Source organism: Sabethes cyaneus, chromosome 1 (assembly GCF_943734655.1).
Source record: "Sabethes cyaneus chromosome 1, idSabCyanKW18_F2, whole genome shotgun sequence".
Classification (NCBI taxonomy): Eukaryota; Metazoa; Arthropoda; class Insecta; order Diptera; family Culicidae; genus Sabethes; species Sabethes cyaneus.
Window position 1 is genome coordinate 66,435,885 of NC_071353.1, and position 15,347 is coordinate 66,451,231.

The 15,347-nt window shown below is 37.0% G+C and overlaps 1 protein-coding gene across 3 annotated transcripts in view; it reads right to left on the reverse strand.

Moving 5' to 3' along the window:
* The window catches only part of LOC128732850 (cadherin-87A), a 473,132-nt gene that overhangs the window by 45,410 nt on the left and 412,375 nt on the right, over positions 1–15,347 (reverse strand). For all 3 annotated transcript variants that reach the window (XM_053826265.1, XM_053826266.1, XM_053826264.1), the window contains 2 exons: positions 14,547–14,670; positions 13,452–13,512 (listed from right to left, as the gene is read on the reverse strand). In XM_053826265.1, coding sequence (XP_053682240.1) covers positions 13,452–13,512; positions 14,547–14,670 — 185 coding nt within the window. The remainder of the gene's footprint in view (positions 1–13,451; positions 13,513–14,546; positions 14,671–15,347) is intronic.

Below are 15,347 nucleotides of genomic sequence, written 5' to 3' on the forward strand. Positions count from 1 at the left end.
CGGTACATAGTTTGCCAAAAAACAAGTTAATTGAAAGCTCAAAAATTTGTGTGCGAGTTGATAATTCCATAAGTTACTGACTTTTTAGTTGAGAAAAAAGTGGTGCGAGCCAATATATCAGTGCACAAACTAGAATATACATTTATACTGCCATTGTAACGAAAATTCTCATAACGCAATATTGCGGAGATTCCACCTTTTTCTGCGTGTCCCACATATGCTTGCAATTTAGTAATTTGAACCATCAGTTTTTTGTTATTGCCTCCCCACTGCACCACTCCGACAAGTATATTTTCAGTGTATTTGGTAAGTACAGGATAATTATTATTAAAATATGAATTTGCTTAGTTCTGGTAAAATTGCTGAAGGCACAATAAACAAAACCCTTTTCTTCATTTCAATGTGTTTACCCTTTGCCCCCTTTTGTTGTCCCCCAGCCACTTGTGAATCTATCTTCTTTTTGATAAACCCTATAAAGTGACACAAAACCTTTTTACGTTTTTGAACCTACCCTTTGTCAATGGCCATCATATTCTCCCCTTCAGAAATCCCCTCTTGTCGTCCTCCAGCCCCTTGTGCATCTGCTATTGATCCCAATACAAGAGAAACGCACTCCTTCACCCATTTGAACCTTCCTCCTCCACTTGTCAGAGAAAATCCCTTTTGGCAACCCCCTGCGCGGATTCTTTTATGTCAAGGAACATGAGTGCCAAGTTTATGAAGAACCGTCTAGCCGTTTCAGAGTTATGGCGGAGCATACTTTCATACTCACATTTTTCGTTAACCCCCTCCCCCTGGTGGCTAATTCCCTTATGTCAAGGAACATGTGTGCCATGCTTGGTGGAGAACGGTCAAGACGTTCTGGAATAATGGCGGTACATACAAGCATATAACTTTGGTACTGCCTTTAGGTTACCTGTTGCATGCGAAAATATTAATTTTTCTTTTATAGTCGACGACGTTTCGAAATGTATCGCAAGGACACATACGCTTCAAATCAATCTATCACAATCATTTCGAAACTTCAAATACTTTTCATCAATGGATCTGTAAACAGCTCGGAGTGGCATATTCAACCATATTCCACAGCGGTTATCTTCAGTTTCAGTTTTTTTGGACAATTTCGTGGGGAATTGCTCAATAATATCTATACATTTAAAATTGCAATAGCTCATTACGACCCGGGGTATATTGAATTCACGTATTATATTTCATACTCTAGAACATAATGGGTCAATACTATAACTGTTCTGGTTCATTAGTAAAAAATACACATCGCGTTTATTGGCTGTATGATTCAGCTAATTAACAAGATTATGAAATGTACTACAGGTACGAGCCCTAACCAAGCAAGGACCATTATCAAGCATCAAGCGCAAGTCTCAACTTCATTTGCATTATGTAGGCTCATAAACGTACACTCAACATCACAGCACGTTAAATATCCACTTGGGAGCAATGCAATGCAGTCAGAAGCTGCGGTAAATTGAGATCATCATGATACAATGTCGAGAATGTCATCGCTGTCCGACTGTTGCATAGTCCCAGAGTATTTCTCAAAGATACGGCTGATTCTCGGTTTATACAATTCCGACAAGTCGAGAAGATGGAACATTTATGAAAGCTTTGCTATCTTAATAGTGCTTTACTATCACAAATCTCAAACGAACGGGAGCAGTAAAAGAGCATTGTTTGACTATAAAAAGCACAAATAACTTGACTGTTGTCCTATGCATTATTTATCGGTAAAATAAATAAAATGTAGGTATGTGATGACTGCTTTACAGAGACTATAGGTTACAGAGGCGACGAGGCACTCAAAATTTAGTGGATTTTTAGTGCCTCGTCGCCTCTGTAACCTATAGCCTCTTTAGACTGCTTCGACCATGATATCAAGAACTTCATTAATCGCCTCAACCCTAGGAAAATTAATCAACAACAATACTGTTTTCTCCAATGCATTTACGGCTACCAGTAGTTGTAGTACTGACTCTTGTATTGTGAATTACCTGCAACCAAACCCAATTTAGAATAAAGAAAAGCTCAGCCGCTGACTCTTACAAATTGTACATGAAAATAACAGCGTTTTTATTTAAATGCATTCCATAGCTCTTTGCATCAAGTATAAAGTATAGAGAAATACTGTTAACGCTATAACAAGAAGTTATGTAGTGTTTTTCATACTATTTCAAACCACGGCAAATTGCAATAAATGTTTCCCTCGCTACAATGCCGAAAAACTCCGGCATGAGGCAAATAGGTCGCTCGCAATAACTTCCAATCAACGCCATTTCTGCCTACATGGAAATGAGACAGGCTGTAAGCAACGCCATCCGACAGCCTACACAAGCTGTCTAATTATAATTTATTTTTACACTTTACTTCAATTATAATCATCTTTCACCGACTGACCGGCTGATCAACAACCGGGATAAAAATATCGGTAGAATTGTGATATTCACTAAAAATAACCACTTTGCTTAAAAAATTAAAACCACGCGTTACTTATGGTTCCTACGCCAAATTTAATTGCTTTTGTGACAAAACTTTGGGGCGAAAACTTTGATTCAAAAATCTTCTTAAATTTGCAAGAAACACTGTGAGGAACAGGTATGATGAACTTGAAGATAACAAAAGCCAATATTTTTTGTTACTATCTATCTATACCTGTAAAAATGGATTTCTGTTTGTCGGGATATTCCTTATAGAATCAAAAACTACTGAACCAATCGGTGTGAAAATTTTCATGTAGAGGTTTTTGGGGCCAGGGAAGGTTCTTATGATGGTTAGAGACCCCTTCCCCCGCTAAGAGGGGGGACTCCCATACAAATGAAACACAAATTTCTGCATAATTCAAGAACTAATTAAGCAAATAGAACCAAATTTGGCATGTGAAACTTTTGGTGGCAAGAATTTTTTCTATGGTGAATTAAGACCCCTCCCCACTTTAGGAGGGGGGGCTCCTATACAAATGAAACACAAATTTCTGCATAATTCAAGAACTAATTAAGCAAATAGAACCAAATTTGGCATGTGAAACTTTTGGTGGCAAGAATTTTTTCTATGGTGAATTAAGACCCCTCCCCACTTTAGGAGGGGGGCTCCTATACAAATGAAATACAAATTTACTCATAACTAGAGAACTAACCCTACCAAATTTGGCATGTGGGGGCAGGAATTTATTATGTTGGTTTGAGACCCCACTTTAATTGGGCTATTCTTGTTCTGTGTGTAACGGAAAAGGTACACGCAAAATAATCCACACGTCCATTCCACGTGAAAAATCACGTAAATTTCTCTACAGGGATTACGGGACTTTCAGTTGAACATTTTTGGAAAATACAATAACATCTATCTGATTTTCACGTAAATGCACGCATACTAATGCAAACTACGTGAAATGGATTGTCAATTGTGTGTGACGCGTTGGTTGGAAAGTCAATTGTGTGTGACACTTGATCGGTTTTTAATGTGAACGCTATAGCTACAGATTAAAAATGTTCAGATTAAAGAAGGTCATACCAACGGGGGTACACGGTACAATAATCTGTGGGCTGGTCATTCATTACTATTTCAACCGTTATGATGCAAACAAGTGATTTTTAAAAGAAATCTGTATATCTCAATGGTTGCAGGCGTTGTACTTATCAACCCCCGTCCACGTAATTTCAAAGCCACCGTTGCATTCAATGAGAGTTGAATCTGAATATTTCACTTTTTCTCTTAATGGCACTCACAGATTCTTATAAACATACATATGCCAGAAATGCAGTTTACATTAGTCTTTGATCTAATGATCTGATATAGTCCTACGTCACCTTTTCGTACAACCCTTAGGGCTTCTTTTACTACAAAAATACTCAAAATACTACAAAAACCAACAAACAAAGAAATGTTTCCAAATTAGGGAATTTACTATAAATGAACATGTATTAAATAATTTCTTTCCTTCTAATTACTTCAATTAGAATCAAATCTTTCCACAATATATAACACACAGTTCAAGCATTCTCAACCATACTGTACTAAAAAGAGTCATGACACAAATTTTGTTGCACTATACTTGTGTAAAAGAGACTCGGTAATAAATTTTTATTTTATCCATCGAACTAGCGCAGAGCTAGTGCTCCACTTGCTAGAATTGTTTTCAAGCTGGATCGTTATTTCTGTTTATCAGGCATAGAGAGGCACCCAGAAAGAAAAATAGTAAATCCAAGCTCGTAAATCTGGTTTAGATTTCATTAGCCGAAGTACATATAACGAACTGAAAATAGAAGTTGTTGAATATGAACTTAACTTCTCGATGACTCCTTCGCCGATCCAAATAACCTAAATAGGAATACGTTTCATAATAACTGGACAAGCATATTACAGGAAAGTATAGACAAAAAAATGCTTTTAAATAGCAGATTCTCGGAATAGGATTAGGAAGTAGAATTAACCCATACTTCATACTTCGAGTTAAGTAGATATATTTTTTAAAAGAATTACATTAAACTCTTTTAGTTGGCTTGGCCTCTCAGTAGGCCTCGAGACCACACTGGCCTAACGCTGATTGTTAGTTATTCTCTTTATAATAATTATTCTGCCTGCTTGCGTCTCCGTGGAAATTACATTCTTATAAATAATTTTTGAACTAAACCTGTGAATAAAGAAAATTTACTAATTCCAAACCACAAACACTCAAATCGGGAAACCCAAAAAATAATTGTAAACTAGTCTAAATTCAACCATGATAGTTCACATCTTTTGCCGTAATAGTGAACCGAGATTACGGTCAATCAAGAAAAATGTAAATATGTACCTACATAGACACAGACACAGACAAATTTTTAATTAATTTAGATAATTCATCTAGCACTCATTTCTAAAAACCTAATTTTATTTCTTCGAAAAACTAATTTGTCAACAAAATCCATAAATATTCTCAGTTTTAGTAATAAAAAATACATCACAGTTATTTGATTTCCTTCGAACTCGTGGGTAAAAGTTTCGAAACTGATATATAAAAACAAGCCGCAATTTTCTCCTGTCGTAATCGATACAATACAAAACTTGTCATCACCGACCAATTGGCGGAATGTATCCAGGTGAAAATCGATTTTCCCTGCAGCCACAGCGACGGCGGCAGCATCACCATCAGGCTGGCGCTGATACTCGCGTACTGGTGTTTCTGTTGCCTTTGTCGTTCGAACAAATGAACGATGTGAAATAATCAGGTTATTCTAAGAATTTACTGTTATGGCGCATCGTGCCATGGCTTCGGCAGAAATTTAAAGACCAATAAGGAAAATGCAGCCTCTAGCAACAGTCTCCGGACGGATTGCTGTATCAGGCGGCTGTCATTACCATGATTGCCATCTCAGAGAACTTTTCGGGCATAGTACAAACCGTCTGGTGTAGTGAGCAGTACGTCTTTTCAACTTTGCAGCAGTATAAAAGGATTGCAACGCACTTAGAGGACAAAGAAAAGTCAAATCAATAAATTTGGGATGCTCACTTCATGGTCAAATATTATTTTTTAGTTATTGTTTATTGGGTGTTTATTGTCTTTATTGTTTTTATTTATTATTCATTTTTTTTTTTGAAACCATGATTCTACAATTGATGAAGGGACGGTAAGGGAAAGTAATGAAGAAGGATTTTTTTCCGGGAATGAAGGGGAAGGGTGGACAGGAAGGGGGGGGGGGCGGTAATAGGTAGCTATGCTTAACAAGTTGTCGTTGTGACTCCTATCTTTTGTCCAATGCTCCTCCAGCGCCTCTGTGGTTCAAAGGTACACGGGTACCAGTGAGCGACACGCCCTGGCAGGTGTTGTGGGTTCAAATCCGGTTATAATCTCTGATTACAGCTTGATTCGACCCATGCACCTTCCAGCATTGGACAAAAGATAGGAGTCACAACGACAACTTGTTAAGCATAGCTACCTATTACCCTCCCCCCTCCTTTCCACCCTTCCCCTTTATTCCCGGAAAAAAAATCCTTCTTCATTACTTTCCCTTACCGTCCCTTCATCAATTGTAGAATCATCGTTTCAAAAAAAAAATATTAATATATGCCTGACCTCATTTCAAGGTCATGACTAAAGTCACGAGTTTGGTCAATTATTATTCATTGTTTGTTGTTTTTTTTTTGTTTGAGGGTTTTTAAGAAAAACTGATAACTTTAAGGCCATTTTAAGTTTTTTACCCAGTTTAATCGAATCTATTTACAAATAAAATCATTTTAGAGTGAAGTGACGTGAACGGTGTGTCCTGGTGCTGGGAAGCGTTACTAATGTTGGCGCTAATGACATTTACTAGCAGCTACGCAATAATGTAGAAGTAACATATATTACCCAAGCAACACAGCTTGTTATAGCATAGTATAACATTACATAGATCAGAACATCTCTATTACCAGAAAAGCGCAAAAAATTGAAGTCTAATGAAACAATTGAAAGAAGTATGTGTCAGGTTATTTCATACCATTTTAAAACGTTATTATAGCATAAGCTACAACTTGTTCTTTCAGTAGTTTAAATTTAGTAATGGAGACATAATAAAAGCTTCGTGTTGACATGTTGACAAAAACAAGCAGTATTCATTTGATATAAGCTGTCAAATAAATTCATGTTATCACAAAACATCTCAAAACCTTAATAATAACGACACATGTTTTCAAAGTACGTTTATAGTACTGTTAAACGACTACTTTCCATGAAGATTATTTTCTAACTTGTTTTGTGTGTTACTTGGGTAGAAGGATCGCTCTTCATACATTGGAGGGCATTACAAACACCTGGGCCATAGACCAACCTCGTGTTTGTGTGGGTCAAAGGTACATGGGTACCAGCGAGTCACTTGCCCTGGCGGGTGTTGTGGGTTCAAATCTGGTTATAATCTCAGATTATAGCTTGGTTCGACCCATGCACCTTGCAGCATTGGACAAAAGGTAGGAGCCACAAGTCACAACGACTACTTGTTTAGCATAGCTACCAATACACTCCCCCCTCTCCCCCTTCCGCTCTTTCCCCTTCATTCCAGAATTTTTTTTATTACTTTCCCTTACCGTCCCTTCACCAAAAAAACCACCGTTAGAACCACCAAAAAACCTAGGCCGTGCTATAGATATCATATAACATATTTGGGGGACTCCGGAAAACCCCAATTTCGAACATGAACAAAAACTCATCTTACGACACCTTAAATCACACTAAAACTTTTAAAATAGATCCAAGTAAGCCAAATTGAGTACCAAGAACCACAATGGCCAATTGCGAACATGTCTTTATTATCAAAAATGTACCCCATTGTTTTTTTTTTGACTTCCCAGGGGTTCCCGGGGTCCCCCAAATATGTCCAGATATGAATAAATCTAACCCTAGATGGCAGATTTGGCTTCCATTGATCTAGTTATTGAATTCTAGTGCCATTTAAGGTATCGCACGATAAGTTTTTGTTTATGGACAAAGCTGGCCACTGCTCTGGGTGTTCCTGGAAGTAACCGGAACTTGTCCATATATAACCGGCGCACAGTGGTCGGAAATTTAAAATTCTTGGCCAAAACCTCAAGATGTTGAGATTCCATGTTTTTCGGGCTGATGATTTCAAAAATGGTATTGAAAATGTGAAATTCAAAATGGCTGACCCAAAATGGCGGCCATTTTTGTTAAATTTTAAAGTTTTTGCTGTAAATTTGATCTAAAGGTGACTTTCAGGTCGTTGAGCTCAACAATAAAACTCAAAATGTAAAATGGCTGACCAATATGGAGGACCACTTTTATATCTTTTAGTGATTTTTAGTTCATATCTGGCTCAGCACGTTTTTGGTCCCTTTTCCAAGAAACAAAATTGAATTAAACAACAAATCAAATTTAAAATCGCCTTATTTACACTATTAAGATCGCAAAATTCTATATTCTATTATGTTATGCAACATTACTTTAAAAAATAATATTAATCGGAGTGATCATCTCTGTTACTTTCATCACCGTTGCCGATTTTATCGCTGTCAGTGTCATTCAATGTTGTGTAGCGCAACAACGCGATTGCAAGCAATCATTCTGCGAAAAATATGTTCCATTATCTTCTCACTCGTATATTTCCTTGATGCTTTATATTCATGTTGCGCGATTCCCAAGCTCCAGAATTTGTGCGGACACTTTCTAATGTTCAATAATACGTCTTGCAGTATTTTCGTCATTAGAATTGCCCAATCCTGGTTTCGAGCGATCAATAAGCAAGTTTGGATGCTTATGCATTTTTGTTTCTATAATTTTCATATTTCAACCGTTTTCTTTTCAACATTCTGAGCGTTCACTTAATTCGGCAAATAATAATGTCTAATGTGCCCGTCTGCCTTAATTTCTCCTTTTGGAGATCCTACTGTCAGTTACCCTCATCCATTCGTTAATTTGCCGAAAGCTATAAAATGAATCGTAAGAGTTTTTATTAATAATCTGTCACATTAAGAAGGATCAGGTGCTGTTAGAGTCAGTAGGATCGTTGAACTAGCCCCGTAATTGTCCTGTACTCGCGAAGTCTGTCGATAAAGAAGGATAGTGTCTAAAGACGGTTATCCCCTAGGCTTTGCTCTGCACCATCAACGGTTTATTTGTAAAGAACAGGAAAATAGCAAAAAATAAGTTAAATGCTAGCACAGGTTGTTTGGAGCATCAAAAGCTCACACGTCCGATTTCGCCTGCAAGTGCGCGTCAACACTAAATCTCCATTTTCTTGTGGAGTTGCAAATAGTTGCAAAAAAGCTACACACCCTTCGAACCGTCATAATCTGACGCTCACAAAAACATATAACATTCGACGGCACCTCGCGGCACAAAAAGTAAATGCCAATTTCATTGCGCGCGCTAATTGAAAAAACTAGCATTTGCGAAGGAAACTTTAAGCGTTGTAAAAGTATATATATAACGAAAAAAACTGTATTCCCATATAACGCTAATGAACTACATTCCTTCAGAAACGTTATCCATTTTGGTTGATTGTTAGTTGATAATGCGATAACGACCCAGATAACACAAGATCGTAATAGAAAGTGCACATTAAGTCGTATGCATGTCAATTTTACATTGGAATTGCATAATGATTAGAGTATGTCAAGACGAAGTGTACAATAAATTGTTTTGCGGTCGTGCGTGTCGTCATATACAACTTATTGCTGTGAATTGTAAAGCAGTATAGATGACTGTAACATTTAGTTATATCTTAATCGTATATTGAGCATTATTAAGTTGCGTGTTCCAAAAATTGTTGTATAGAATGCAAGATAGAATTATCAAAATTTTTGCACGTATATTGCCTCCACTTTGGTACTTATATGTTCTTATGTGGTGTGAAATAAAACTTTTTCGTGCGGATATGATTTCGTATCGCTCAGTTGCAACCGAAATATACAAACCAAATTGTTTACTGGGGAACCACATGCGTTATTGCCGAGAGCCACAAAACGTATGCAAGCCGCACTAGTGAAGAGTCTCTCATACACTGACGTTTAACAGTACGCCAAATCACAAATCTACATGTAATTCTACGTGTAATTATGTCAGAATATGTCATGAATGATAACTATCGATTTTGGAGGTTTTGGCCAGGTTTTTAAGGTTTCCAACCACTATGCGGCGTGGCGCTAGGTAGTTTATCTGACTGTCAGTGTTCTAGTTTTTAAATTCTGCCCAAGTAACAATTTCAGGCTGATCAAACGCTTTTATAGCTGATTTTATTCAACCTGTGGCTGATTTATGGTTTAGGTTTAGAAATAAAAACCTTTTTTCAGCTCTTAAACATCTAAATCTGGTGATTTTATCAAGTTTCAGGCTAATTAATATATCCCAAACAACAATTTCAGACTGATCAAACGCTTTTATAACTGATTTTATTCAACCTGTGGCTGATCTATGGTTTAGGTTTAGAAATAAAAACCTTTTTTCAGCTCTTAAAATCTAAATCTGGTGATTTTATCAAGCTTCAGGCTAATTAATACCTGCTTTCGAAGCTGCAATGAAGCTTAATAGAAACTTTTTTGCGTTTTTAAAGAGCCAATTTGCGCAATGCTGTCAATTCTATTTTTAGAACGAGAAATAGTTTTGCAATCTACTTTTCTAGTCGCTTAATCAACGCTTCATCAACCTTTATGCAGCCAAAAAAATCTATCTTTAAATTTAAAAAATGAAACGCGGCCCTTTTTTTATTTTGCTGTAAACATGTTTCGAACGCGATATTTTTAATTTCGAATAACTTGAATTCGTATAAGTAAGCTAGCTAATTAAAAATGCATGTCTTTATTCCGAGAATTGAACCCACCATCTTTTGATCCATAAGCACTCACCGTATGATCCGCCCCATTTGCATCTGCAGAACAGACAGTGAGAATATCTTTACACCTGAAGCCTAGCCCGCCTAGCGTGAAGCAGTCGATAATGTCGATAACGGATAAGCTTTTGCTGTCAGCCGAGTTGCGAAATTCTATGATCTAACAGTAAGTGTGCTGTGAGCCGAAAAAAAACTTGGTAGAAGTTTGTAAAGCCACTTTAACACCTTTAAACAGCCTTAAAGTAGTTTGAAAGCTGTGAGCCTAATGAAAGCTTCCACTCTACATTTTAACACCTTTAAGCAGCCGTAAAGCGGTTTGATGTTTATGGTTGTTGAGAAGCAGATTGTTTAGCAGAAAAATCCGCTATTAAGCTTGTTTATCAGCTTTTGGAAGAGAACTGGTTTGAAAAACTTAAAGTAGCTTAAACATCGCTTATTTAAACACCATTTAAGTGCTTACTTTATGCAGCTTTGATCGCCTTAAACAAAACCGTAAACAGCCATTGCTCTTGCAATTCAGCTACCATTGTTACTTGGGGTGAGCCTTGCGAAAACCTTTACTGGTTTATAAAGCCACTTTAACACCTTTAGGCAACCGTAAAACGGTTTGATGTTTATGGCTATTTAGAAGCGAATTCTTTAGCATAAAAATCCGCTATTAAGCTTGGTTATCAGCTTTGGATGAAAGCTGGTTTGAAAAAACTTAAAGTAGCTTAAACATCACTTGGTCAAACATCATTTGAGTGCCTACTTTATGCAGCTTGGATCGCCTTATACAAACTCGTAAACAACAATTGCTTTTGCTATTTACGAGTTGGTTTAAGGCGATCCAGTGTGCAAGATTTTTCGAAAACAGACACTGATGAAGCTTGTAAGTCGCAGGCGAAATACGTATCTGTCAAGAATAAATATAAATAGTAGAATTTATATTTTGAATGCTTGGGAAGTTTATAATTTCAGAAGATGGCGGTTCAATTCCCGAAGATGACGACATGTATTTTTAATAAGCTTGCATATACGAATTCAAGTTATTCGAAATTTAAAATACAGCATACGACGCCATAGCAAAATAAATATGACGCTTTCTATTTTTCTTAAATTTGAAAATAGATTATTTTTGCCTGCGTAAAGGTTGGAGAGACGTTGATTAAGCGACTGAAAAAGCATTGCAAAACTATTTCTCGTTCGTTATTTAAAAACACGCTAAAGCCTCTATTAAGCTCCATTACAGCTTTGAAAGCAGCTACCCAAGTAACAATTTATGGCTGATCAAACGCTTTTATAGCTGTTTTTTTTCAACCTGTGGCTGAACTATGATTTAATTTTAGAAATAAAAACCTTTTTTCAGCTCTTAAACATCTAAATTTGGTGATTTTATCAAGCTTCGCGCTTTCACGCCAGCAAATCACAACTTAAAAAAATACAAGTCGTGCAAAACAGATGTTTGAAAACCATATTTCAACTGCCGATGCTTTACTCAACTATTCAATTGTACTCGAATGATAACCATACCATCTTACCTGTCTTAGCGTTACGTGATATGCAGACGGTTATTCATATCCACAAGGTCCTTCACCAACCAAACTACCATCATAATATGTCTCTAAATGTTGGCAACAGACTTCAAAATACCCGACGAGCAAACTTTATACAGCGTAATAGAGCAACCACGAATCTTGGCCAGACGTGCATTTCGTTTTTTGGCCCTTCAATTTATAACACTCTACCTGATGAAATCAAACAGATCACCAACATCGATCTTTTCAAATACAAATTAAAGCAATTGTTTAAGTTAAACATAAGTAATTACATAATTTAAGCGCATCAACCTAACCCACGTAGAATAGAATTAACATTAAGATAGCCGGATATCAATTTTTGTTTTTTGTTGAACCAGTAGCTTAGTTGTTTTCTGTAATTTAGAGCCCCTTAAAAGGAAATTTAATTCCACTGGGTGCTCATTGATTATTAGAACTAGTTCTAATAGCTGCCGTAATAGAGGCTTTTGCGGGTTTTTAAATAACAATTTTGCGCAAAGCTGGAAACAAAGCGCACAGAGGTTATATAAAGGGTAACATAATTGCTTAACAAATATTTTTTCTGCCTCAAACGAAATAGGTTGTATAGGTTCTCCAATTTCGGCTGAATAAGTATTGTAGATAGCAAAGCCAAAAAAAAGCAAAGCCTGGGTGCTAATTCCGTTATTGAAATTTAACCTTCTGTTTTTATACGACAGACTTCGCAACCAGCTGTTAGAATACAGAACAGTGCGGGGTCAGTGCTACGATCCTATTGACTCTAACAGCCTCTCCCAGCCGAGATTCGAACATACGACGAGTGGCTTATTAGACCAGCGTCTTACCTCGAGGCCAACTGGGAGGCATTGTATTGTAGAATGGTTTACATAAATTTTATTCGATGCATATTCAGCTATGGTTGAATAATAATGACTTTTTTATTAAGATGACAAATCGTTTCTCTAGCTAGTATAGCACAATTATTGTGAATATTGACTGGTTTTGGAAAGGTTGAAGATGCGCCTAATCCGCTTGTGACACTATGATGTGAAGCAGCTGATTTACAGCGCATTCGTTGGCTGCTTAAACTTATAGAATACAGAGGGCTTTGCTTAAATTTAGCGTCTACCACCTGTTTTCAGAGTTAAATCAGCAGTAACCAAATCAGAAGCATTTTTATTCAGCTTCGGTGTTTGTTGGGCAATCTGTCAAACTCGTGTTTTTAGTCTTTTACCTTGAAATGCGGTCAGGCATTAACATTAATAATTGTTGAAACGGTGGTTCTACAATTGATGGAGGGACGGTAGGGGAAAGAAATAAAAAAAAAATTTGGAGTGGAAATATTGGTAGCTATGCTGGACCAATCTGTATTGTTTTTTTGTCTAACATAAGGGTTACTAACCTATTTTGGACCCCATCAGCAACTGTACATAATTTGAACATTTTCATTTAATTTTGCTGTAAGTGTCCAAATTATGTACAACTGCTGATAGGGTCCAAAATACGTTGGTTACCCTGTTATAGTTATAGCTTTTAAGCAACCCTAGTCGATGAAATAACGTCTATATTTATGACTGCAGCTAGCAGCAACGAACAAGCCGGTTGGTGTCAGTAAATTTATATTTACCTGATCTCTGCATTTATTCCTGTATCCAAATCGATCGCCTGTAATCGTTCAACTTTGGTGCCTGCAAATTGATTACAGAGGAGAAGTGAAATGTATTAGTTACGAGCTTCGCGTTTGTTTCTATTTCCGAGGCATGGAGACGATCTACTGATTTTCAATGGCGACACCAAAAAGATATAGAAACGATGAGATGAATCGCTTTTGTGTTACTTGTACTCTCCACTTTACTAGCAGTAAATCTTCGCTGTTGTGCTATTTTGGCCCATGCTTAAAGTGAAGCATTGTTTTAACACACAAAAGGAAATCAGTTCTTGTATGGCTGAAGTCTGTGTCTGGTATTCCAAAAGCGAATTAGAATGTAACATTGATAGACTGATACGACTGCGAAGTTTCCGGATGCTTGACTCTTGGATGAAAAACATGACAGAAGAGTTTGTAGTGACAGCATTATAGAGAAGCTTTCATTTTTGCTAGTTAGTGTGGAATACGAGAGAGATATAATTTCACAGACTATTGACCTTCTAATATTAATTGATGTTATCCTAATACAGCTTCCAACTTGAATCATTGAATCAAAAAGTTGAGCAAAATAATTAAATAACAAGCCACAATCGAAAACACGATAATAATTAGACAACCGACAAAACAGCAACAACTTGTACTAATCAAACAAGGATTTCAAAATACCAAAAATACTTCATTGAGAATAGCCACAAATAGCCGGGTAAATCGTCCGATAACAGAGATTTCTCTTGATACAGATCATTCCTTCAGGTCAAATCTATGTTAATTGCATCTGAATACCAGGGCGTGAAGTAGCTTGCTAATGACGGTTATTAGGGTTCTGAATAGCATCTTCAACCCTTCTCTTTGGGAGACCATCTTCTAGAACGGGAATGGTTTCGAATGTAATGCACATAACAAAGTGCAGTCCCTTCAGTCAGGCAGAAAACATTGAGCAACCGTATAACATCATCGTCTTATTATCATCATTATCATCATCGTTGTCGGCATCATCGGTTTGTTCCTTAGTTTCTTCCACGAGCAGAGGAAGTAGCTGCCGGTCATTATTATTAATAATAATATTTTACTTACCAATCGGAAAATTTTCCTCGATCGAAGCAAGATTATGCTCTCTAGAGAACTGTGGTGCATGGTTGTTCACGTCACGGATGGTGATATTTACGTTGCATAATGTCGTGAAGAGGCCATCGCTTGCCTGCAATATACGTTCGCTTAGGTTACAATCGAATGAATGGCAAGCAAATAGAATTATCGATGTACATACACATTGAAATATAGGAACAATGCAAACGAATGCAAGTATAATATGTACACTGCACAGTAATCATCAAACAATACAAAGTCAATGGTCATTGCCATCGATGGCGTTAAGGAGAATGTGTCGTCATTGATTTTGTACATTTAAAATGCAGTTTTTTTTGTTTGAAAATATATTCTCTGTGTTCAGGTCGGCAAGAAGAATGCAGTGAATACATATTTAAAAACAGAGCCCTATGTTTTGGGCCCAAAAACTGCTTCCGAAGTTGAGTTTTCCAATGGAAGGTTAATGACTGCTCATTTCTCCTTAACTTAATGAAAAACACTATTGTCCATTTGTTTCCGAAATGGTGTTTTTTCCTTTATGGACTCATCACTGCGACCAGTATCGTTGATCTATTGTGATATCGCCCGGGTGTTTGCTGTATAACCTATATCGCTATTGTGTGTAGTGAGGTTTACCCTTCCTTCAATGCTAGCTCTACTTTACCCACCTTGGTCCCCAACTGTCTCTGTCTCTAGCTCTACTTTCCCCACCTTGGTCCCCCTTGGTCTCTGTCTTGGGTACTGTCTCCAATTACACCCGTCCCTGGTGAGGCTGACCATTAAATTTAA